This window comes from Tasmannia lanceolata, unplaced genomic scaffold, assembly GCF_043159265.1.
Source record: "Tasmannia lanceolata isolate RefF3 unplaced genomic scaffold, GAP_Taslan_0.1 ptg000023l, whole genome shotgun sequence".
Lineage (NCBI taxonomy): Eukaryota > Viridiplantae > Streptophyta > Magnoliopsida > Canellales > Winteraceae > Tasmannia > Tasmannia lanceolata.
Genome location: NW_027518700.1, coordinates 1,741,093 through 1,766,940, shown reverse-complemented (window position 1 = coordinate 1,766,940; position 25,848 = coordinate 1,741,093). Strand labels below are relative to the sequence as shown.

Genomic DNA, 25,848 nt, shown 5'->3' with positions numbered 1-25,848 from the left:
CATAATTCACAGGGGGCTGGCCCAGGGAAGAAAAAGGGGAGACATGTCCATACTTTTTTGTGTACTCGCTCGTACGTACGGACACCCATTAGCAGATCGAGAACGTTATTTTCAGAACGCGCCACCGCAAGGACTTGAAACTTGCTCCTATCTACAGCGGAGAAAAACCCTAGCAAAATCCCAAATGGAAGAAGCCATAGAAAATGGTAATGGCACCACCCCTGAAGATCAAATCAATGATCCCAATCCCAATCCCAATCCCACTCCTCCTACTCTGTCGAAGAATGCGAGAAAGAAGGTTCTAAAGCTGCAGAAATACGAGGCGAAGAAGGCAGAGAGAAAAGCCTTTGCCAAAGAGAAAAAACAGAAACACGTTGAGAAGAAAAGACAAGAATGGGCAGAGAAACTAGCGAGCGTTTCAGAGGAGGAAAAATCGAAGCTTATAGAGTCGAGAAAAGAGTTGAGGAAAGAGAGGATGGGAAAAAGGTCAGAGGAGAGAGGGAAAAAGATGGAAAGGTTGAGAAAAGCGAGGGAAATGGGTCAGAAGATTATTATTGATCTCGAATTCTCGGATCTCATGAACCCTAATGAGATCAGCAGCCTCGTTCAGCAGGTCTGTGTTTGCCCTAGGGTTTTTTTATTTTCGTTACTGATATTGGCACTACCTTGTTTCAATAATTGCACTAATTTTCACTGTCGTTTATTTTTTAAACATTGTCAAAGGTTTTTAAACATTGTTCCCTAAAACTCAATTAAAAAAGAAAAAAAAAGACAAGCTGAGTTTGTGCAATTATTAAAACATGGTCCTGCCAATATCAATATTTGCATTACCATGCTTTGATAATCGCACTTACTCACCTTGTCTTTTACTATTTAACCATATGTCAAAGGTTATCATGATTTCCAAAAAACTCTCAGAACCAAATTAAGAAAGAAAAGACAAGGGTAGTTAGTGCAATTATCAAAACAAGGTAGTGTCAATATCAGTAGCCTTATTTATTTTTTATTTGCAAATTTAGGGGATTCCATGGAGTTGATATTGCGACTCACATTTTTATTTGCAATGTTTTCATGTCAATCCTAACCATGGTTTTAAATTTCGACCAAATTCCGAAATTTCGGTGGGGACCGAAACCGAAATTCACCGAAATTCTGAATTTCGCCAATTTCGTTTTACTGCCATTTTTTTAATAAAAAAAATTGCTACAAAATTTCGGTCGAAATTTTGGAATTTCAGTCCGGTCCGAAGTTTCGAAATTTCAAACCCAAATTTCGACGCTTAATACCAAATTTCGGATTTCGCCGAAATTTCGTTTTTCTGTGGGGTCCGAAACGGTTACTGAAACCGAAATTTTAAACCATGATCCTAACTGCATGATCAAGATCATTCTGATCAGACGATCCTATCTGCATGATCAATTTCCTTTCTCTTATCTGTTATGGACAAGATTGTCTGGATGGTGTGGGTTCTGTATAATGGGCCATCCCATCCAAACTAACTTGTTAGGATCACTAGATGGATGGCCTAAATTGATGATCGAATAGTAGTATGACTTCTGATCAGATACCTAGATGATCTTCCTAGGTTTTGATGTTGTATTTAGATATATAGAATAATTGTTTAGATGATTTTAGAGGAGGATCAATTGGATATTGGATATGATCCCATTCCTTACTATGATGATGGATTTTTAGTTTTCCCTAGATTTTCTTGCTTTTGCATCAAAATTGAGCTTAAACTAACCTTTCAAACATATCTAGACTCTCATGTTTGGGAAATTATTCACCCTCACAATGCATATCTACAACTCTAACCTAAGAAACGAAACTTTGGTGGTAGTCTAGAGACTTTGATTCCTACAGAAGTGGAAGTACTTTGTGGAAGTTTATATAAGTCTCTGACTCCATGGGAACAATGAAAATTTAACAAGAAACTTATGGGAATGAAAATACGCACATAGGAATCATCATGTAAGCAAGACAATAACAAGATAAAAAATTAGTGACATGCATTGTTGCTCATGTCTGGAACAAATAAGTTCATTCTAAATATAGATAATTCAAGCTATTAACAAAAGGATAATTTAAAATTCACATGTTTTGAAAGCTGATGACGGTACCATTTCTTTTACTTTACAACTTACTCATCTTATTAATGGAACGAGCATTAATATTTTCTAGATATATGGGTTTTTTTGTTATGTGGGTGATATCAAGGAATCAAACTCCAAACTTTGATACCCTTCAAAATTGACATGTGCTGGTGAAAAAAATATAACCATGTGTGTTACCTCCAATATTATTCTCTAGATCATAGCCATAAGGTTGATGCGCAAGGCATCTCTCCTTCCATATGGTATGCAAGTTCGCAAATCAGAAAATCCTATGCAAACACCTTGCTTTCTCATTCTCTATTGACCATGCGACCAAGATTTGTTTCAAAAATTAGACAAAGAACTAGCAAGCAAATATCAAAGAAAGCATGGAATTCAGTAGAAGGAAAAACTAGCTTACTAATACGTAAGGTCACTATCCAAAAGGTGAAGAGGAAAAATCATTGCCAAGACTTTATTCATTACACTGAGAAGGGTAATGGAGGAGGTGATTAGTCCATGCCAGGGTGTTTTTGTGGAGGAGAGCCAAATCCTGATGGGCTTCTCATTGCCAATGAATGTCTCGACACATGGAAAAGCAGAGGAGAAAGTGGGCATATATATAATATCGATATGTAGAAGGCCTACAATCATGCGGATTGTGGGTTCTTGCTTTGCCCGTTGGGGAGAATGTGGTTTGGACAGAAGTGGAGATCTTGGATTCAAGTGTATATTTCTTCTCCCTTCTTTATGATTCTCGTGAATAGTAAATCGGTCTGCTACTTTTATAGCTCTTGGGAGTTGAGGCAGGGAGATCCTCTATCCCCATTCTTGTTCACTCATTGGAGACGCATTCAGTAGCCTTGTGGGGTGCAAGAAAAGAGGGTGTTGGTTGAGTGTGAGCTCCTTGTAGGGACTCGGAGACCCGTGATGAGTCTGAAGATAATTTCTAGAGGGTTTGAGATGGTGTCGGGTTTGAAGGTGCATATGGGAAAAGCTCCATTACCAAGTTTGATTTGCAAGACGAGAGGGTGGGCATGTTCGCACATCTTCTAGGGTGTTGAAAGGACAAATTGTCTATCATATTTGGGCCTTACTCTTGGAGAGGGTATCCCTTTGAAAGCTCTTTAGATCTCCGTGATGGAAAGAATGTAGAAGAAGTTAGCATTGGTTAATCTGCTGACTTATTTAATGTCCTTTATTTATTACGCTCAAAGGGGTTGCCAAAAAGATATTAAGATTCAGAGGGACTTTTGTGGGAAGGAAAAGATGAAGGTAGTAGTGTAAAGCATTAAACAACTGGGAAACAATTTGAAAGCATGAGGATGGAACTAGATTGAGAATGCACGCAGTGATGAGGAATAAGGTTTTGCTTGGAATTGAAACCACTTACGGCGTAAAATTTTGGTTGTTTTGACCGAAACGAAACCAAAATGCCTGAAATGATTGAAATTTTGGATCAAAATTCTGTAATTTGTGGAGTCCAGTGCAATTTCATTTTATGACTCTCTGAAACCAAAATATTTCAGCCAAAAAAATTTATCATGCTTAAAATCAGGATAGATTCATGATGGGGAAATAGTTGTGGTGCATTAGAGGTCTTCAATAGGACGACAGAAAAGCAGAAGATAAAGGTCTGGTCAGGAAAATTTTATTCGAGATCTGACAGTGAATAAATAATATGTCCTTGATTGTTTCATAGGCATCATCTAAAATTTCTTCAGAAACATTTTAGATCTCTGACTTTTACCTTTATCATCAAAGTATACTTTAGAGCTAACCAATATAATATTAGTATCCAGTGTGACATTCCATCTATTGTAACTTTTCCCATGCATGTCATGCACATGCAACTCCAGGATAAGCCTCCGTAAGTCTTGCTGTCATCAAGTAAAGGGAAACCAAAATTTGTCCTAGAATCTCAACTAATAACCATGAGTTGGGATTCAATTCCTACTTCCAACTAATGGCTGTGGCTGTCATTAATTTTCAATAAATTAAATATTCTTTTTATTAATGATGCTAATTATTATGACCATGCACCTGCTATCATGCTGTGCTATAGTCGAAAAGGTTTTTTTTTTAAAAAAAAAAAAAAAAAAACTAAAAATGTTTTCTTACTTCAAAATGTCCTATTTCTAATGTGCCCCGATGCTGTGGCAATCCATTAACTGATGGAAATTGCAGATTATGTATTGTTATGCAGTGAATGGGAGATGTACTTCACCTGGACATCTGTGGTTGACAGGATGCAGAGGGGAAATAGAGGCCCAATTACAAAAGCTTCCAGGATTTGATAAGTGGTTTATTGAGAAGGAGAGTCAATCTTATATTGAAGCCTTGCAAGATCAGAAAGAAAATCTGGTTTATCTTACCGCGGATGCGGAAACTGTGCTAGATGAACTTGACCCGAAGAAAATTTATGTTGTCGGTGGGTTAGTGGATCGGAACAGATGGAAAGGGATTACCATGAAGAAAGCACAAGATCAGGGAATCCAATCTGCAAAGCTGCCCATTGCAAGCTACTTGAAAATGTCAAGCTCCCAGGTATGGTTTTTTTTTTTAATACTTATGTAGTTTCTAATTAAAAAAAGCTTAGAGTGCGCAAATATATTTTTCTTCAAGCAGTCTAAAATATTCTTTGAGCCCGTGTTGCATACACCCCATGCATAGTTGTCTAAGATTGTTTATATTTGTACTATTTCAAGCATGGTTATTTATTTTGGGTTGAACATTCATGGGTTTCTTTATCTCAAGTTTATTAGGTAGACTGTAGAGTACTATTTAGCAGCATGAGTTGATATAGAACAACCGTAAGCAGTTTAGACTACTTCTAGAATTTTTTACTGTACACTTGTATGCTTAATTGTTGGGAAAGTTTCAACAATTTTTTTAAACCGATTGCCAATTTTATTGAAAAAGGAAAAGACCGAGGTGGTCATACAGAAATGAAGCAAAAGATAGCAAAAAACAAACACAAAACAGAACATAAATCATGGCGGAAGAGAGTAAAAAAGGGCCATGACTTCCCTAGACATGCCTTCTCTAGCTACACTGTCCGTCACTTTGTTGGCAGAGCGTCACACATGAAGAAACACTGCTGGAAAGGATCTCACCCAATCAAACATCTCATCAAATGGCCTGTCAAATCTTCAAGGCGGTTTTTGTGAACCTTTGAGCCAAAGGATTTCATTCAAAGAATCTCCTTCTACCACCACATTCATAAGCTGATCTCTCACCACAAATTTTAGGCCTTGATGAGCTGCGCAAACCTCCGCTTCTACAAGATCCGCCACACCTATTGGACCCGTGAAGACCCAGATTACCTCTCCAAGATTTTTTCTTGGGACACCGCCACGCCCGCCAAGGCGGGGTTACCCATTCTTGAGCCATCAAAGTTTAGGTTTAAAAAACTGGGCGGAGAGGGATCCCATTCAAAGGGGTTTCAAGAAGTGCTTCTTTTCTTTGACAGTTTTTTTTTTGTTAGATAACATTTTAAAGATATATGACAAAAGGTAGCTCTCATTTGTTCATTTTGTTCCCTTTTTTCTATCAAATAAAATGAAAAACTTGGTTTACCCACCAACATACAGAAGTTTGTCGATCAGAACCACATAATTTGGAAAGTGATTGTTTCAGTAACAAACGTATGATGCGTCTTATATCTGAAGCAAGTTTCCTAAAATGTTGGATACATGGATCTAGTTGTATGCATGGTTTAAATTTTCGGTTTCGGACCCCTTCCGAAATTTCGATCGAAATTTGGTAATAATTAAAAAAGCTTATTTAATTCATTTCAAAATTTCGTCCAATTTCGGACGAAATTTTGTTACATTTCTTTTTTTTTTTAAATTACATTTTCTCGAAATTTCGGACCGAAATTCTCGAAATTCCGAAATTTGGTAAAGGCCGAAATTCGGAATTTCGCCAAATTTTGGTTTCAGTCCCTACCGAAATCCAAAATTTTGGATTTCGGCCGAAATTCGAAATTTTCCAAATTTCGGTTTCAGTCCCATCCTAAATCCAAAATTTCGGATTTTGGCCAAAATTTAAAACCATCGTTGTATGCACTAGATGATTCTTCTGATTAAAATAAAAAAGAAGCCTGACCATGATATCCAAGAAATTATTTTATACCCATGCTATCAAAAAGCTTATATTTTAGGGTGTAATGGCTGTTATATAATATCAGATTAATTGAGGCCTTGTATCTCAACATGGAGGTCGCAGGTTCGATCCCAGCTTACCTACCACCAAAAAAAAAAGAGCATGTCACCATCTCTGCCATATTTCTTCTTTCATTTTTTGTTATTTAACAATGGTTTTGCATTCTTAGCAATGGTTTTGAATTCTTGTTCAAAAAAAAAAAAAACAAAAAACTGTAGGCATGTGCATTGGAGTTGATTCTTCATTTAATATCTTATACAGATAACAGAAAAAGTGCTTATTTATTCATTGTGTTAGTTACTGTTGGACATGCATAGCTGATCTGAATTGATTATGGCACTTTTTTTTGGTAATAAGTTGAAATGGCCTAAAAAATACCGTGGTTGTTTGCTTTTGCATGCACTTGCTTTATGTGATTTTTTTTTTGTTATTAATTTTTTCCATATGATTTGGGGAGCAGGTTCTTACTGTGAACCAAGTAGTTGAGATTCTACTCAAATTCTTGGAAACAAGAAATTGGAAAAGTTCATTCTTTCAGGTGGTTCCTCAGAGGAAAAGATGTGATGCTGAAGAGCAAGAAGATGGGGAGAGGAAAAAGAAGTGTATTGAAGAAGAGCCCTCTAACGGTTGAGGGTATTTTCTTAATCAGACTGTTTGCCTGAGTTTTGCGATGAAGCATGCTCTTAAATGTCAGCTGTATTTTTGTTTTGGTTAATGTTTTGTTTTTATATCATGTTATCTATGCGAAAAATTGAAACCCAAATAAAGTAGCAGGATTTTCAGCAATACAAAAGGAAGAAGTGGTAAGGAAATTGGGACCACTTCATGAGTGTTTGTTGAGAAGCTTGGATGATTGGCAATGGTGGTTTGATCTTTTGAATATAATTCGTAAGTAACAGGAATGTGATCGCTTGGGGTTAGGGTGGATGCATATCCGTGAACGCTAGTAGTAGAGAAGCAAAGCTGTTCTGTAGGTTTTCCATTTTTATCCTGACTTTGTTATTGATTCATTCAAGTGGGTGATATTTAAATGTTCTTGCGGTGGCTAAGTAACTGAATTAGTTGAATGTGTTCTTTCCCTTTTTTTTGGTCTGTAACTGTAGTTTCATGACCAGAAAGTCACACATCACCAATGATCCCTGCAGTCTGATAAATAACTTGTAAATGATGAAAGTTAAAGAAAAATATGAAGAATGATCCTCATTGAAGTTCTATGATTTTCATCTATGTCATCTATATATAGAATTATGTAGATAGCAGCCCAATATAGAGAGTAAGAGCAATATGTACTTTTATTTTGCTATTTAAAAAGGCTATTTTGAATTTTAAGGTTTCGAAGAAATAATTTGTTTGTGTTCTTTTGAAGCACAGAACTAGGGTGGGTGAGCATCTAGCTCAATTGGTTAAGGCTTGAGGTTAGTGGCTCAATCCCAGCTTACCTAACAAAAAGGCATAGAAACCTGAGAAATTGAGTTTTTTCAAGGTAACTTTTTTTGTGAGACAGTATTTCTATTCAAAAGACAATTTTATTGAGAAAAGGTGTTTCAATTCTTTAAAAGACTTATTTTAAATGAAAGGGTACTATCATTTGAAAAGGTGCCCTGCCTATCTCTTAGTATGGGCACACTGGTTGCATTTACTTGGGGTGCAGCCCTTGATCATAGCATAGGCATTGTATCATCAGACCTTATTTCCTGCTAGCCTTAATTGACTTGCCTTGCCTATCTCCCATTTCTTTACCTTTTTTTTTTTTTTTTTGAATGGTTTTTCTCTACCTCTTTCTATATCTCGTGTTTCTTACTTTGATCATTTGTGTCTCCAACATTTCATCATTCATCATACAAATTTGTCCTAACAAGATTGGTGAGGTGGTTTTATACATATCTGTTTTTTCACCTTTGAATAATAAAGCCGGGCTATAGATTCTATCATGCCTTGTTTAAAGAACTGAAATGAATAGTGTCACTCTCCCTGAGAAGATAGCTGGATTAAATCAAACCTTGCACCATTTGAGAAAAAAATACAACTAGAAGCATTTCTCCAGATTCACAGAGAAATAGTCTTCCTACCCATGGGCACTGCCCAGTTGGTACAAACCAATTGCTTCGGTAGAAAGAAACTTTATGGAAATTAGTTCTGGCAATGGAGAAAATCAGACTACTGTTCTTTTCATAACTGGAATCCAGATCAACACCTTCTAAAAATTCCAAAGTTATTAACAAACCAAGCATACCCTTTTGCTTCATGCAATTCACTTTCTTTGGAACTCTTCCCCAATCAGGGAGAATTGAGAAATTCTCCTTTATTGACATTGCTAGCCTTTCTATCATATCTGACTGAGGAATTAATTTTCGTCACTTCTCTTTCTCCTTCTCTATACTGGACTTCCACCAATTGCCTTGTCTGTCTTCTTGAGGCAGTACAACCCCATTTTCTAAACTTTGTTTTAGAAACTAAATCTAATGACCATTAATGAGTGAATGCCCACTTCTAATTAATAGCAGTGTTCATCACTGATTATTATTAGTTGGATGGTTACTTATCTTTTTTTGAATGGAAATGATTTATTAAGAAGAAAGAAAGTGGCAGTGCAATAGGACCAAGATGGTCACAAACAAGCCAAACAAACAGAAAAAAAAAGTGAATGCAAGTAAAATGAATCAAGAGGCAAGAAAATCAAGAAGTTCCAGGTCAGGTATATGAACTCCAGAACAAGTAAAACGAAGGTGGAACGCCAAATGTGCTGGAATCTGACAGGACGACACTCAACACGATCTAGGAAAACATAACTTGATATTAAATGTTGAATTGTATGTGCAGCAGTTTAAAAGAATTTTTTTTTTTTTGAATGGTAAGTTTGAAAGATGATTTCTGTTTTTTTTCTTGTCTTTCTTCAAAGTTGGTTTAGTCATTTTGCCGAAACATAAAGAATGTTTTGTGTCTTTTCTCTTGGGCATCCAACCTATTGAAACAAAAAAAACTTAGATACCACGATATAGTGATTTTAAGAATTATTAGCAACCAACTCCAACCCCTCTTCCTACCCTCAGTGCTGAAAAACCTAAAACGCATTTCCTTTGTGCTGAAAACTCTAAAAACACACAAAACGCGCCGCAGGTCAGCTGTGGCCAAATAGCAAAAGAACACAAAACCTGACAGTTAACAATAGTCTGCATGTGATATACTTCAAACAAATACAAGACGATTTCAAATTATACATCAAATGAATAAAAGAACAGATACAAAAGAATACCCTCTCATATGCTACAGTTTATTCCAATCACAACCTACAACATATATGATAAATGAATCAATTCCTCATTGTTTGAAGTAAGAAAAGCCGGTAAGTATACTCAGTAGATATACAGTAAACCTCAGCCGGAAATGCTACAAGTACCATGCCATGGATGTTTAGCCCAAGAACATCAACAGTGATCTTTTTGGCTCCAAAGGACTGTGAACTCTTTGGCATTGGATATTTTTATGGTGCTTGACCTCGGAAACCTTCTTATGAACAGTCTCTTTGCTGCATAAAAAATAAAACACATCAATTTAATCAAGAGAGTTTCTTGGATACATATTAATAGCAAAACCCAGAACAGTTGGCCACTCTCAAATAATCTAGTATAGTTTTGAGCTGAAACTTGTGAATTCTAGTGGTCAAAGAGTTAAAATTCAAGCTTTACCAAAGTACTCAGACAATGCAGAGCAGATTGATGGAATATGAGCCTATCTAACTTATTAATAGTTAAATGTTAGAACATGGTGTACAAGTATGTTCTTGAAGGTGCTCACTTTAACTATATCCTGAGCAAAGATCCTTCCCAGCTTCATGTTTGTCTCAGCCTTTGATCTATGGTATGGATGGAGGGAGGTATGTGTTAATAGTGATTAGGTGGCAGGCCCCTCCGCGAATTGGGAGCCACCTGGCCCGGGTAAGTTAAAACTCAATTTTGACGGGTCTAGCATGGGGAATCCTAGGCATGTAAGAGTAGGATGCCTTCTCAGAGACAATAGACGGAGATTAGAGTGGTTCTTCAAGGAACTAGGTTACTTGACAGCAACCTCCTTGATCGCACAATTGTGGAGGGAGATTTTCTCAGCGTCATCCGATGGCTGAAGGCTACTTACCCTCACCGGTGAGATTTGCTCATTTGATGGACGAGATTCAGGATCGAGTGGTGGCTTTGTCTATCTCCTACCATCATGTGAGAAGATCAGATAATTTAGAGCCATAGGTTAGCTAGGTATGGTGTAGACATGGAGTCTTCAGTTTTTTTTACTTTCTTCCTCCATAAGGGCTTTGTTCTCTTCCCTTCTTTCTTCTTGCTTTCTTTCTCTTTGTACTGACCACCTCAGTCGCTTAGTTTTTCTTATCTTTCTTCGAATAAAATCCCTTATCAAAAAAAAAAAAAAAAAACCCATAGCGAACAAGCATGCCCAAATTGCTTTGACCAAAAGTACCAAATTGTCCGAATCCGAGCACACTAGATTGTAAGAAATATGATTTTGGGTATTTGATAAGCTAACAAATTGAAAATATCAGTGCTAATTTTTGGGTTTTGAGTTTTGAGTGTAACCCAAATTTGATTTGGTTTGATCAAATCTATTGATGTTTTATCTCTCTAATTTGTTCGTGAAGATTTATTAGTTGTTTCTCTAGCAAGTTTTCTACTTTTGGTGGATCCATAGTAGATTGAAACTAAGTCAAATGATGCAGTCTTACAATTAAACCACTTATGATAACAAAAACATTAGGTAACTTTAATCAAATGGCTTGCAGAATATAGAATATGTCTGGTACTTTCGATGCAGGCTCAATAGCACAAAAAATCAGAGAAGAGTGACAGAATTCATATTCTTTTGACATATAACCAGGGGTATATTGATAGAATCAAGCATTTTCAAGTGATAATTTTTTCTTACAGCTACAAATAATAAAACCAATGCATGGTCTTAATCAAAGTGGATAAAAATTAGTATTCAACCATTATAGTATTTGATCATGATCTTAAATACACTAACCACCAAAAACTACATGACTAATAGATTTTCATCACTTCAAGGAAAATAATTGTAAGTTTTATATAACAGAAAGCAACATCACAATATAAATTACCCTAAGGCCCTGTCGTTTAAGATTTGTGCAACCGATTGTGAGTGCTAAACCGATTATTGGACTCAAATTTAAACGTAATTTTGAGTCCAATAATTGGTTTGGCACTAACAATCGGTTGCCACAATATTAAACAAACAGGGCCTAACCAATCAATTTACTCTATTCTGAATGAGAAACCAGTTGTTACCTCAATGGATTTTCAGTTCTTACAAGGGGCTGAATATCTCACCTTCTTACATATCGGAAAAAATTTCCTGAAGGCTCAAAGGCAAGCTGCGAGAAAACGTGAGACTTGGCTTCTGTTTTGGCAACATCATAGGTTCTGCTTCATTATTAAGAATCTGCAAAACTCTTCTCATTGAAGGCCTTTCTGTGCAATTCGGATTTGCGCAACTCATACCCACAAGCAACAACCTCCTCATCTCTTCTTTTTCAAACTCCCCATTCAACCTTGAATCCGCAGCTTCTATGAGCTTGCCTTCTGAATAAAGTCCCCAAACCCAATCAACCAAATTGATCATTTTTTCACCATCAGCCTCTATAGGCCTCCTTCCACAAGCGACTTCAAGTATTACAATCCCATAGCTAAACACATCTGTTTTTTCAGTTGCTTTACCATATTGAAGATACTCAGGTGCGAGGTAACCCATCGTTCCCGCCGTTAGCGTTGAGACCGGGCTCTTGTCGTGATCCATGAGTCTTGCCAGGCCGAAATCCCCTAATTTCGGATTGAAATTCCCATCCAACATAATATTACTAGCCTTGATGTCTCTGTGTATCACTTGTTGTTCGCATTCTTGATGTAGATACATCAGAACGGAGGCGATACCAACCGCAATGTTGTATCTATGAGACCATCTTAGTGCAGTCCCCACTTTGGCTTCTTCGTAAAGGACCTTATCGAGGCTCCCATTTGACATAAACTCATAAACAAGCAGTAATTCACCCTTTTCGTCACACCAACCTTGTAGCTGAAGTAGATTTTTATGCCTCAAAGAAGCAATTATCGTCAGTTCGGATATAAATTCTAATTTACTTTGATGGGTATGTTTCGATCTTTTCACGGCGAATGTAATTCCTGACCCAGGAAGCACGGCTTTGTAAACAGTTCCGAATGCTCCATGACCAACAATTTGACTAGAATGGAACCCTTTTGTGGCTGTTCTTAGCTCCCTATAACTGAATTTTCTTGGACCTTCTAACATCTCTGATTTGAAGCTCTTACCAGTCCTCATTTCCTTCCATTTCTTACTGGAATACCAACTAAAAGCTATGAAAATTACAAAAATGACGACTAGTCCGCTGATTCCAAGCCCTAACACTAGCTTCTTATGCGATTTGTGCTTAGACCTAGAAACAGGACGTAAAGGAATTACCGAATTACCACTCGTCGAGCTATTGTGGGGCCTAGACGAAGAATTTGAATTTGAATTTGAATTTGAAGAACGAAAACCAAAAGTCTGAAAGCTCCATTCCTCAATCACATGCAGCTCAGTGCTTCCCTCAGTTGCCGCGGAAAAACCCACATACATAAACTCCTTAAAATGCTTCGAAAGGTCGATTTTCACTGTCAAAATAGGCCTTTCAGGCCTTATACTAGAGTAGCTCAACCAGACCATCAGCATCTTCTGATCATTCTTATAATCGATCCACGCCGTGATCAAATTCCCACTTTTCAAATCGATCCCCTCCACGCCCAAATCAGCTGTCTCGATCGACTTAAGACTATCAACATCCAAACCTACATGGTTCGAATTGGGATCATCAAATAGTATATCCAAACGGGTATCAAATTCCACCGCAATAAACTTGTTTTTCATTGGATTTGATGCATTTACAAGCCCTAGATACGCCCCTGCGCTCCCACACATCTGATTATCAGGCGAGATGAAAAACCCCAACCCGTCCCCGAACGAATTAGGGTTTATGTTGGTGATTGTGAAGGAAAATTTAGTAGAAAAAGACGCAGAAGCATTCGTTCCAGGGTTAAGAAAAGTAATGGGGGAGTTGAAGATAACTGTGCCTGAGCTCGATGAGGGGACGGTGAGCTCGCGGGTGAGGCCAATTGAACCATTTCGGAGATAGGAATCACCTAGGAGAGTGAAGTTTTGGAGAGTAAACATGGGGAAATTGAAGCTCACATTCTCAGACAATGTGTCTGGAAAAAACCCTAGAATTGAGAAAAAGAAGAAAGAGTAAAAAAGATGGGTTTTGAGGGGAGAATTCATGGTGGAAAGAGATTAGTGAGAATAGAAAGAAGATGAAGAAAAGAAGGGGAGAATTTGGAAAGAAGTTGCAGAAAGTAACGTGTGAGAATCTTTTGAATAGAAATGGGATTTTAACGGTTAGAAAAGAGGCGCGGGGGGTTTTGAAATTTAGGGTTTTGTTAACGGTCGGAAGGGTTTTGGACATATCTCGCATGATAATGACAAGCCCGAGTCCACTCACATGATTTTAAAGAGATCCAAACCGTTTATTTGGATTAATCTATACTTTGTAGATAGTTCAATCTAGCTAGGAAATTGATTCTTTAGAAAAATGAATAATTTTTCAGTATCTGTTGTAGATGTATGATTGAGATCTTTGAAAATGTTTGAATGAAGAGATATTTTATGTTAAAAGTCACAAGTGGAGATTCTCCACAAGTAGGTAGATGTTTAATAAAAAGCAGAAAATAAAAATCCACATTCAACTTCTGTGATGGAATAATTCGAACCTAGAAGTAAGTGATATATTTGCCACCCTTTTTTACTTGGGACAGCCCCTCTAGTGTAATTATATGACTACTCTTTTCCAATACAAGAAAATTAAGGGTAATTTAAGAGGGGAAGTGATATATTCGCCATTTTTAGTGTATTTATGACCAACGTTTTAAATTTTGGTTTCGGTACCAATTTCGGACCCACCGAAATCCGAAATTTCAATCCGAAATTTGATAATAGTTAAAAACTATTATTTAATTAATTTTGAAATTCTGAAATTTCGGACCGAAATTTTGTAATCTTTATATATGTATATATATATTTTCTTGAAATTTCAGCCGCAATTAACAAAATTCAAAATTTCAGCAAAGTTTGGTTTCGGTCCCAACCGAAATCCAAAATTCGTATGAAATTTCGGATTTCGGCCAAAATTTAAAACCATGTTTATGACTACTCTCTTACACTACAAGGGTGTGGCCATGGGAAGGAAAGGGGCGAATATATCATTTAACCTTTAAGAGATGTCTTCAATAGCCTCTCGTCAACACTTTCGCACCTTAGTCAAATCCCGACCCCGTTTCTTGAAATCCTGATTTCTGAAAGGGAAATGATAACATTCCCCCCTTTTCTTTAAATGGGACAAGGTGTCCCGAGTAAAAATAAAAGGGACCTATATATCACTTCCTGTTTTTGAAAATCGAATTTGCCAACTTCTAAGTTGAAGGTGGATTGTCACTCACTATTTTCTTAATTGTCTATTAAGAACCTATGGATTAGATAATCCAATTGCCACAGCTCCACATTTCTATTAAAGATTTTTCAAAATCAAGTGTTTTATGGTTAAAACAAATTTTGGAAAATATTTTCTTTTAGTTGTTTTGGGAAAGGAAAAACTATTCTTTGAAAAAGTTGCCTTTTGCTTTTGCTTTTGGAAAGAGTGTAGATGTGCATTCAAAAGATAGTCCCACATTGCTCCGGAGAAAAGTTGGAGATGGGCATATATTAGTTCACCCATTTCTTTCTCTTGTTTGTGTGCATGTGGGGTCTTAGCCATGGGTCGAACCGCGGGACGGTGCAACACACGGCGTGGCAATGGGCTATAGGGTGCATAGTGGCTCTTTGAACCGTTGGATCTAGACGATTGTGGATCGATCTAGTGGGTGGGGCGAATAGGTCATCGGCCCACCAAGCCCAGTGCCGAATAGTTCGGTTGAGTTGGGCTTTGATTCGAGCCTAACGGTCGGCTCAGCAGGTCTAGTACTCCAACGGTCAGTGGGTGCGATCCATTGGGTTGTGTCCCTTCCTCCAACGGTCAGTGAGTGCGATCCATTGGGTTGTGTCCCTTCCTCCAACGGTCAAGAATTTATGGGGTGCGATCTGTACCGTAGATGGATCATCTAACGGTTATAGGGGAGGACGGGATTTTAAATATCCCAACAGTCACTCCAGGATTGATCTGGATCATTGAATCGCGTATGGGGGCGATCTAAAGGCCAGAATTTAAACCGAACTGGAAAGACACTATTTAGGGGTGTTTTTCACACTGAAAAGTCATTAGATGCTCAATAAAAAGTGTAGAACCTAGCCATTTCAAGACAGAAACGAATTTACCCATTTCTAGACAAATTCTAAAACTTCCAGTACACTTTTAGCTCTCTTTTCTATCCTACCAAAGTTATTTTCTACTGTTTCATTCTTGTTTGTCTAATTACTGTTATACTGCAGAAATAGTAATTAGATTGATTCTCTAAGGCATGTTATTCTCTAAAAGGCATTTCAGATTTGACTCCGCTTATGCATAGCGTCGTCAAATATAATAGGACATTCCTACTGGCTTCATTCATCTTGGAGGCCGTTTGCGGATCCCCTTTCCACACTTCTAGTGGGGGTGAAATCTGTCTTAAGAAAAGCGATTTCGCGCGTTGAAGCAAACCGGTTACTATTCTTTATTCTCCAAAAGACACAAATTATCTCCAACAATTTCAATTGGTTGAAACTTCACAATAAGTATGGGCCCACAAACATTCTCATATACTATGGCTCGAAAGCACGGGTAGGAATTAAATGGCCTCGGCAATTGGGTCATAAAGTCACATGTGAATGCAGAATGCAATGTATCATGCTCTTCCCACCAGTTCAAACAATTTTCATTGGGAAATGATATATTTGCCCCCTCCCTTTTTTTTACTTGGGACCGCCCGCTCTAGTGTATTTACTCTCTCTTGTTTGGTGTGTAGTATTTAAAGGCTTTTAAGAGCTTTTTTTAGAACCATGATGTTATGCCCAAAATCGGTTAACAGATATGGCAGTGACGTAAGAGCCGAGCTGGGGGGAAGTAGAGTCCGGATGAGCTGTGTGCTGCACAGGAGCAAACGAGGTCAGAATGACCGACCCGGAGTGTACTCCGGACAGGCCCTTCGACACTCAAGTCAGTATGAGCCGGAGTGAAGAGGGTGTTTTTAAGAGTGGTGGGTGAGAATTTCAATACCCGATTTATGAGCTTTGGAAGCCTTTTTATAAGGAAGGTTTGGGGTAGGTAGGGAGTTAATGCCTCCAACGCAGGTGTCGACCAGCTATAGGTTCGGGTTCACCTACCCCGAGGGAATTACCAAACTACCCCTGCTGGCGAGGGTCCTGCGGTGGGCCCTCCTCTAGCCACGTGTTGGAAGCTAACAGGCTGCTGCGTTGTCGCACCCCATCAGTTGCCCCCCAGTTCTCCAAGTTATTATGGTGACTTGGGGAAATATGGTGGGGTACGCTTCCGATTGAGAGTGGTCGAGGCTTGTCCTGTGGCAGTCCTGAATCTGGAGCAGTCCGGATTTTGGAGCAGCCTGGAATCTGGGGGCAGTCCGGAAGTTGGGGCAGTCCGGGTTCCGGAGCAGTCCGGAAATTGGGGCAGTCCGGAAATTGGGGCAGTCCGGAAATCGGAGGCAGTCCGGAATCTGGAGGCAGTCCGGAAATTGGGGCAGTCCGGAATCTGGAGGCAGTCCGGAATCTGAAGCAGTCCGGAAATCGGAGGCAGTCCGGATTTTGGAGGCAGTCCGGAATCTGGTGGCAGTCCGGAATCTGGAGGCAGTCCGGAAAATGGAGGCAGTCCGGAGTTTGAATCAGTCCGGAAATTGGGGCAGTCCGGAAATTGGGGCAGTCCGGAAATCAGAGGCAGTCCGGAATCTGGAGGCAGTCCGGAAATTGGGGCAGTCCGGAATCTGGAGGCAGTCCGGAGTCTGAATCAGTCCGGAAATTGGGGCAGCCCGGACTAATCTTTGTCGTTTAGCGACCCAGTCCGGCTTGGGCCGGACTGATTTTTGTCGTTTTGCGAAACGCGTCATATCCAGTCCGGCTTGGGCCGGACTGCCTTTTGTCGTTTAGCGACCCAGTCCGGCTTGGGCCGGACTGCTTTTTGTCGTTTTGCGAAACGCGTCATATCCAGTCCGGCTTGGGCCGGACTGCCTTTTGTCGTTTAGCGACCCAGTCCGGCTTGGGCCGGACTGCTTTTTGTCGTTTTGCGAAAAGCGTCATATCCAGTCCGGCTTGGGCCGGACTGCCTTTTGTCGTTTAGCGACCCAGTCCGGCTTGAGCCGGACTGATTTTTGTCCTTTTACGAAACGCGTCATATCCAGTCCGGCTTGGGCCGGACTGCCTTTTGTCGTTTAGCGAAACGCGTCATATCCAGTCCGGCTTGGGCCGGACTGCCTTTTGTCGTTTAGCGAAACGCGTTATATCCAGTCCGGCTTGGGCCGGACTGCTTTTGTCGTTTAGCGAAACGCGTCATATCCAGTCCGGCTTGGGCCGGACTGCCTTTTGTCGTTTAGCAAAACGCGTCATATCCAGTCCGGCTTGGGCCGGACTGCTTTTGTCGTTTAGCGAAACGCGTCATATCCAGTCCGGCTTGGGCCGGACTGCTTTTGTCGTTTAGCGAAACGCGTCATATCCAGTCCGGCTTGGGCCGGACTGCTTGGAACTTGTCTCGAAGTTTGTGCCCGCCATTAATACAAGACACGTGGCACCCCTCGGGCGTCCTCGAGACGTGCGCCCTTCATTTAATGCACACCGCCTCAGAGAAATCTATATAAGAGTGGGTTTTGCCTTCTCACTTTCACTTTTTACTTCTCCTCCTTCTCCCCTCTTTTTCCTCTGTCGGTTCGGCGAAGTCCAGTTCGGCGAAGGTCAGTTCGGGCCGTGTAGTTTTTGTGAACGGTGGTGGATTCGGGAGCATTCAGTGTGATCCGGTAATTTTTCTTGAGCGCGTCTCATTCATTTCTTTTCCTGCTTTCATGTCTAGTAGCTCTAGTTCTGAGTCCGGTTCGGGGGAGTCGTCTTCTAGTAGTTCAGGGTCTAGATCGTTGATTAGGATCGAGGATAGGCCTACTTGGTCACCGGCCCCGAAAATGGCGAGTGTGACTGTTATAGGTAGTGATGAGGAGGGGGAGGACGAGGCGATATTAGACCTGAACACCGCTCCGCTTCTAACGGATAGTTACGTCCCACAAGGGGGGAGTGTTGGTAGTGACACCGGCGAGGCGTCCACAACGTTTCAACCAGGCCGGGCCGTTGAGGTCGTAGCACGGGCCTGTATGGATGCCAACCCTACCTACAACATACAGGCTCTCAATGAGGAGAACTACCTGGATGAGTCCGCCATGGCAGTGATTAGGGATAAGTACTGCATCCCATCCAGGTTTGGACTGAGGGAGGCGACGGAGGGAGATAGAGCCTGTAACGAGAGCTCCGACATTTGCATATATGACGAGTCACTGAGGGCCGGACTCCGATTTCCTCTACACCCCTTCTTCGCTTCGGTGCTTCAGCATTACGGGCTAGCTCCGGCCCAAGTGGCGCCGAACTCGTGGAGGCTGCTCACGGGGTTTGTATACCTCATTCGGGGCCGGCTTCGGAGGGACTTGTTAGTACCGTTGTTCCGCGCGTGTGCGCAATTGAAGAAGCACAAGGGTGGGGGTTGGATTTACATTAGCCAGCGTCCGGAGATAAAAATGATCACTGGCATTCCCACCTCCATACACCTGTGGAGGAACAGGTTCTTTTATGTCGAGGACACGGAGTCCAGCGAGCCTTGGCCGGTCCCTTTGAAATGGGGAACCCCGGATACAGTCGCGATGAGTCGCAAACCGTTTCTCGAGGGTGAAGATGCGAGAACCCTCGCTCTACTTCGGGAGGTGCTGGACCATGAGGGGCCTGTTGATTGTTCAAACTTCCAAGGGGAAGAGGTTTTGGTTGGGTTGGGCTTTAGTACTGCGACCCAGGCACGTACGTAGATAGCCTCCTTTAAAATTCGTCTCTCCACCCCCTTTTTTTTTTTTTTTTTTTTTTTAAATTTCTTTTGTCTCTGACTGGTTTCGTTTTCGTCTATCTTTCAGAGATGCAGCAGCAGTCGTTAGTGGATAAGATGAGGAAGGGGGCCTTCGGGACGATCCGTCAGGGCCAGAAAAGGAAGGCCCCAGAGACGGCGAGTCCGGCTCCGACTCAGGACGCACCGCCCCAGCCCAAGCCCAAGAGTTCGGTGAAACTGGTGAGTTCATCCGGCCGGGGCGCAGGGTCCTCGAAGACCGTGGCGACGTCTGCTGGCACCCTTCCGCCCCCGTCGAGGCACGGTGATAACGTTTTTCGGCCGAACTGGGCCGTCCAAAAGACTGATTCCGGCCTTGGAGAGAGCCGGGTGGCTGTAGAGATTCAAACTAAATGTATTCTTGACAAAGACAAGCAACAGGTTCTCCACGAGCCGCCGGCTACGGCCGAAGAGGCCGTATTCTCTTCTCTTTATCAGGTAAGATGGCTGCCGAGTACGCTTGCTCTTTGCTCGCCTTCTGCTTTGTTTGCTTGTGTTAACACTTGCTCCTCTGTATTTTTACAGATCGGAGTGTACTTCAATGATCTGCGGGGGAAGAGTAAGAAATTCTCTGATGCTATAACTAAGTCTGAGGAGGAGAATGGGAAGTTGAAAAAGGAGGCGAAGGAGCTGAAGAAGTCCGTAGAAAAATCTGCCGAAGAGATCAAGCGGCTGAGAGAAGAGTTTGCCGCTCAGCTGGCCGCGCAGAAGGAGGAGGCGACGGAAGCCCTCAACGCTCAGAGGGAGAGAGCCTTATCGAGGCAGGCGACTGCCGTTCAGGAGAAGGAGGACGAACTCCTTCTTCTATCTAGTGAGGCCTACAAGATAGGGTTCTTTGACTGCCTTGGGCAGGTCAAGGATTCCAATCCGGGCGTTGACCTGTCGAGGATGGTTATACCTGATCCACCGACGCTCACTGGCGAGGAGCCGGCCGCAGCTGACGCACTCTTGCCCCCGGGGGCAGATCCAGCGCGGGATGGGGGCGATGAGGCGCCCTGAGTTCTTTTCCTCCCCTTTTTTGGCGATTTCTTGATTCCTTTTTGTAATGGCCCCTTGGAGGCCCAACTCCCTTTTGTAATGGTCCTCTGAGGCCCCAACATATGAATGGAAAGAACTTTTGTTTGTCTAACTCTTCAATGCTTGTCCGTCTCTAGTTTATACTGCTTTTTGTATGATGCGTAACTATCGCTCCAGGTAGGAGTCATGGACTTAGGAGTGGACTCCCGATTCTTTGCGGAGACGAACCGTGGCGAACCAAACGTCGAGTACCCTAGTTTTAGTGAATTGGGTTTCGAAGGAGCTTTGGTTTTTTGCATCCGGGCTGGTTCCGGATCAGGAGTGGGCTCCCGGTCTTTGCGGAGACGAGCCGTGGCGAACCAAACGTTGAGTACCCTAGTTTTAGTGAACTGGGTTTCGAAGGAGCTTTGGTTTTTGCATCCGGGCTGGTTCCGGACCAGGAGTGGGCTCCCGGTCTTTGCGGAGACGAGCCGTGGCGAACCAAACGTTGAGTACCCTAGTTTTAGTGAACTGGGTTTCGAAGGAGCTTTGGTTTTTGCATCCGGGCTGGTTCCGGACCAGGAGTGGGCTCCTGGTCTTTGCGGGGACGAGCCGTGGCGAACCAAACGTTGAGTACCCTAGTTTTAGTGAACTGGGTTTCGAAGGAGCTTTGGTTTTTGCATCCGGGCTGGTTCCGGACCAGGAGTGGGCTCCCGGTCTTTGCGGGGACGAGCCGTGGCGAACCAAACGTTGAGTACCCTAGTTTTAGTGAACTGGGTTTCGAAGGAGCTTTGGTTTTTGCATCCGGGCTGGTTCCGGACCAGGAGTGGGCTCCCGGTCTTTGCGGAGACGAGCCGTGGCGAACCAAACGTTGAGTACCCTAGTTTTAGTGAACTGAGTTTCGAAATCTGACGGACACGAAGGCATTTGCAAAAAGAAAAGGTTCTTTCATTCACATTCAGGAGATATTTACAAAGTTTTTTTTTTTTTTTGTGTGTGTCGGCTACTTTGCTACTGATGATATTTGCGAAGGTTCTTCGAGTTCCAGGCATGTGGTAATAGTTGTTCCTCGAGTGTTTCCAGTCTATAACTTCCCGGGCGAATCACCTCTTTTACTCGGTAAGGCCCTTCCCAGGTTGGGGAAAGCTTTCCGGCCTTCTTGGGTTGGGAGATAGCAGCTTTCCTTAAGACAAGATCTCTAACTTGAAACTCTCTAGGGCGTATCTTCGAGTCATGGTAGCGAGATACTTTCTACTTGTAGGCGGCGACTCTTATTCGGGATTCTTCTCTGGCCTCCTCTAATAAGTCAAGATTCGCGCGGAGCCCGTCACCGTTGAGCTGTTCGTTGAAGTTGGAAATTCTAGCGGACGGGGTGCCTACATCGACAGGTATTACCGCCTCTGTTCCGAAGGACAGGTTGAATGGGGACTCACCCGTTGGTGTGCGCGGGGTGGTGCGATAGGCCCATAGGACGTGATACAGCTCATCTGCCCATCGACCAACTTTTTCGTCCAGTCTTTTCTTGATCCCTTGCAGCAGGATTCGGTTTGTGACTTCTGTCTGCCCGTTGGTCTGTGGGTGTGCTACGGAGGTGAACCTCTGCTAATTTTCAGGTCGGAGCAAAACTTCCGAAAGTTTCGGCAGTCGAACTGTTTGCCGTTGTCTGTTATCAGGGCGCGAGGAATCCCGAATCTACAGACTACTGATTTCCAGAAGAAGTTCTGCACATTCTGTTCGGTGATCTGGGCTAGAGGTTCAGCCTCCACCCATTTGGTAAAGTAATCAATAGCCACCACTACGAAGGTGCGCCTTCCGGAGGCCGGTGGGAAGGGGCCCAAGATATCCATTCCCCAAATAGCGAAGGGTAGCGGGCTGACAATTGGGGCCATAGATACGGCGGGCTGATGAATGGTGGGGGAGAACTTTTGGCATTTCTCGCATCTCTTTACCAGGGTCAGCGCGTCTTGTCTCAGCGTTGGCCAGTACAGACCTCTAAGGAGGACTTTGATCGCCAGGGCTTTGCCCCCCAAGTGCTCCCCGCAAATACCTTCGTGTGTCTCCTGCAGGGCATACGTGGCGTCGCTGGGCCGGAGACACTTTAAGTATGGGAGAGTATAGGATCTTTTGAACAAGTTCTCGCCATCAAGTGAAAAACGGGCTGCTCTTTGGATCACCTTGCGCGCTTCTCTCTTGGCCTCAGGCAGTTTCCCACTACGCAGGTAGTCGACGATCTCATCCATCCAGCAGGGCTCGTGTTCCACCTGCATTATCTCAGCAGCCTTTCTTTCGATACTGGAGGCCTGTAGGAACTCCATGCATATATTCCCGAGAGTCGTGTATCCGGATGCGGCCAGCTTGGACAGTACATCTGCCTTTGTGTTGTCCGTTCTGGGGATTCTGACAACCTCAAAACTTCTGAACTTGGAGGATAGTTGCCGGACATGGGAGAGGTATTTAATCATTCGCTCGTCGCGGGCTTCGTATATACCTTAGATTTGGTTGGCGACCAACTGGGAGTCACAGTAAGCTTTCAATCTCTGGGCTCCGGTCTGGACTGCAAGATTCATTCCGGCGAGGAGTGCTTCATACTCAGCCTCATTGTTGGAAGCGCGAAAGCCGAACCTCAAGGCGTAGTCTAGTGTGAAACCGTCCGGCCCGGTTAAAACCAGACCGGCTCCGCAACCAGCCTTGTTTGAGGATCCGTCCACGTGCACTTCCCAAAGTGCTTCGGCGATTGAAGGATCATGCTCAACTGGTGGCATGGGGATGGTTCCTGCTCTGGCTTCATCTTCTGCTGGTTCTCCGGCTGTAGTAGCACCTTTCGCTGCTGGGGCTTGGGCGATTTCAGGTTCGGCGATCTGCTGGGGGATGGAGCACTCAGCTACGAAATCTGCCAATACTTGAGCCTTGATCGCGGGCCTGGGCATGTACCGGATGTCAAATTCACTCAATTCCACGGCCCATTTAACCAATCGTCTTGAAGTATCTGGCTTGTGGAGGACTTGTCTAAGCGGCTGGTCAGTTAGGACCTTTATCGTGTGAGCTTGAAAATACGGTCTCAACTTCCTGGCCGCCATTACCAGCGCGTAAGCCAATTTCTCGACCCGCTGGTACCTTATTTCGGCGTCGTGCAAGGCTTTGCTAACGTAGTAGACCGGTTTTTGTTGGCTGCGCTCTTCACGAACTAGGACCGCAGCCAGAGCCAGGGGGCTTATATATAGATACAAGATTAGCTCCTCACCGGGCTCCGGTTTTGTCAATAGCGGTGGAGAGGACAAATATTGCTTCAGCTCCTCGAAGGAGGTTTGGCATTCCTCTGTCCAGGGCGAGGTTTTGAGGCCTTTGACTGCGTTGAAAAAAGGGAGACACCTCTCTGCAGATTTTGAGACGAAGCGCCCCAGCGCGGCTATCATCCCTGTTAGTCGCTGCACTTCTCTGATGGTTTTCGGTGGAGCGAGCTCCACCACGGCCTTGATTTTTTCTGGATTGGCCTCTATCCCTCTCTGGCTGACCATAAACCCCAGAAACTTCCCCGAGCTGACCCCAAAAGTGCACTTGGTGGGATTGAGTTTCATCTTATTGTCTCTCAGGACTTGAAACGTTTCTTCTAGATCGGAGACATGATCTTGCGAGCTCAGGCTTTTCACCAGCATGTCGTCGACGTATACTTCCATGTTGCGGCCAATCTGATTCCGGAAGAGTTTGTTTACAAGCCTCTGATACGTGGCCCCAGCATTCTTCAGGCCAAAGGGCATGACACGGTAGCAGTAAGTCCCCTGATCCGTTACGAAGGAGGTCTTCGGGATATCTGACTCATACATTCTGATCTGGTTATATCCAGAGAAGGCGTCCATGAAACTGAGCACTTCGTGACCTGCGGTGGCATCGATGAGCTGATCGATTTTTGGGAGCGGGTAGCTGTCCTTTGGACAGGCTTTATTCAAATCCGTGAAGTCGACGCAGGTTCTCCATTTCCCATTGGCCTTTTTCACCAGGACTACGTTTGCCAGCCAGTCCGGGTACTGGATTTCTCGGATGAAGTCAGCTCTTAGGAGTCTCTCCACCTCTTCTCTGATCGCCATCTGCCTTTCGAGGGCGAAGTGTCTCTTCTTCTGCTTCACCGGCCTGCAGGTCGGGTCGACACCTAGTCTGTGCGAACTGACCTCCGGGTTGATGCCGGGCATGTCCGTGGGGGCCCATGCGAAGACATCCGCATTGTCCTGGAGGAACTGGGTGAGGTTGTGCCGGACGCCGTCGTCAAGAGAGGAGCCGATCTGGACTACCTTTTCGTCATCTTTCTCGCACAGGGGGACGGGGACAAGGTCTTCGGCGGGCTGAGTTCCCTGAGCTTCGTCCCTCAAGTCCAGTAGCTCGATTGGCAACGACTCCGTCGCATTTCTGCCCTTAAGCGCCATTGCATAACATTCCCGAGATTGCGGCTGGTCTCCTCGAACTTCTCCCATGCCATTGGGCGTTATGAACTTCATCTTCTGGTGATAAGCGGACGCGACGGCGCGGATCAGGTTCTGGCCAGGCCGTCCTAAAATAGCGTTATAGACCGAGGTGGCCCTCACTACTAGGAAGTTGACCATGGCGAAGGCCTGGCAGGGCGGTTCTCCGACGAGGACAGGGAGCTCGATTTGTCCCTCAACCTTGACTACTTCTCCTGAAAAGCCGAAAAGATCTGAGTTTGCGGGCTTTAAGCGGTCGTCACCTATCATCATTCTTTCGAAGGCGTGATAGTACAGAATGTCGGCTGAGCTCCCGTTGTCTACCAGGATTTTCCTCAGCTCCCAGTTTGCGACGAGCATAGTCAGGACTAGGGCGTCGTCATGTGGTAATATCAGGCCGTCAAGGTCCGCGTCCGAGAAGGAGATCTCATTCTCCGTCTTCGCTTTCTTGCTGCATGTATGCACGGCATTGACCCGGCGCGCATATGCTTTCCGAGCAGCGGAGGAGGTGCCTCCAGCCGCCGGGCCGCCCATGATTGTGCCAATGACTCCTCTTGGTTGGGAGCCGTGTGCTTCTGGCGATGGACTGGGCGGCGATGGAGACTGTCTTCGGACTGGGGGCGGTTGAGACCGCCGAGGGCTTCGGCCCTGGGGACCCTTCTCCTTGGGGTCACTCCCGCGGGTGTCACTCCGGACATATTTTTTCAAGTAGCCTCTGCTGATTAACTGCTCGATCTCCTCCTTCAGCTGTCGGCAATCGTCTGTATCGTGTCCGTGGTCCCTGTGGAACCGGCAGTACTTCGATTTGTCTCTCCTGTTTCCCTTGGAGATCATTGGAGTTGGCCATTTTATGAACTCTTCTCCGCTGATGGCCGCCAGTATATGCCTCCGGGAGGTGTTGAGAGGGGTGAAGTTTTCTTCCCTCCTGTGCGGGGATTTGTCCCTTCTGACGACCTTGTCGTCCCTGCGCTGCTTA

General features: G+C 43.4%; 3 protein-coding genes across 3 annotated transcripts; 1 reads left to right on the top strand and 2 right to left on the bottom strand.

Moving 5' to 3' along the window:
* The first annotated feature begins 18 nt into the window (after nt 1–18).
* Nucleotides 19–7,103, top strand: TRM10 (tRNA (guanine(9)-N1)-methyltransferase-like protein). The gene is made up of 3 exons (XM_077366718.1): nt 19–613; nt 4,281–4,640; nt 6,721–7,103. Exons 1-3 carry the CDS (start codon nt 44–46, stop codon nt 6,889–6,891), a joined length of 1,101 nt encoding a protein of 366 aa, XP_077222833.1. The 5' UTR covers nt 19–43; the 3' UTR covers nt 6,892–7,103.
* A 2,350-nt stretch (nt 7,104–9,453) lies between these two features.
* On the bottom strand, nt 9,454–13,710 carry LOC143856366 (Concanavalin A-like lectin protein kinase family protein). Its single transcript, XM_077366561.1, has 2 exons — nt 11,609–13,710; nt 9,454–9,786 (listed from the first exon to the last, which is right to left on the bottom strand). Exon 1 carries the CDS (start codon nt 13,605–13,607, stop codon nt 11,613–11,615), a length of 1,995 nt encoding a protein of 664 aa, XP_077222676.1. The 5' UTR covers nt 13,608–13,710; the 3' UTR covers nt 9,454–9,786; nt 11,609–11,612.
* A 9,200-nt stretch (nt 13,711–22,910) lies between these two features.
* On the bottom strand, nt 22,911–23,498 carry LOC143856623 (uncharacterized). The gene has a single exon (XM_077366891.1). It carries the CDS (start codon nt 23,496–23,498, stop codon nt 22,911–22,913), a length of 588 nt encoding a protein of 195 aa, XP_077223006.1.
* Nucleotides 23,499–25,848: the final 2,350 nt, after the last annotated feature.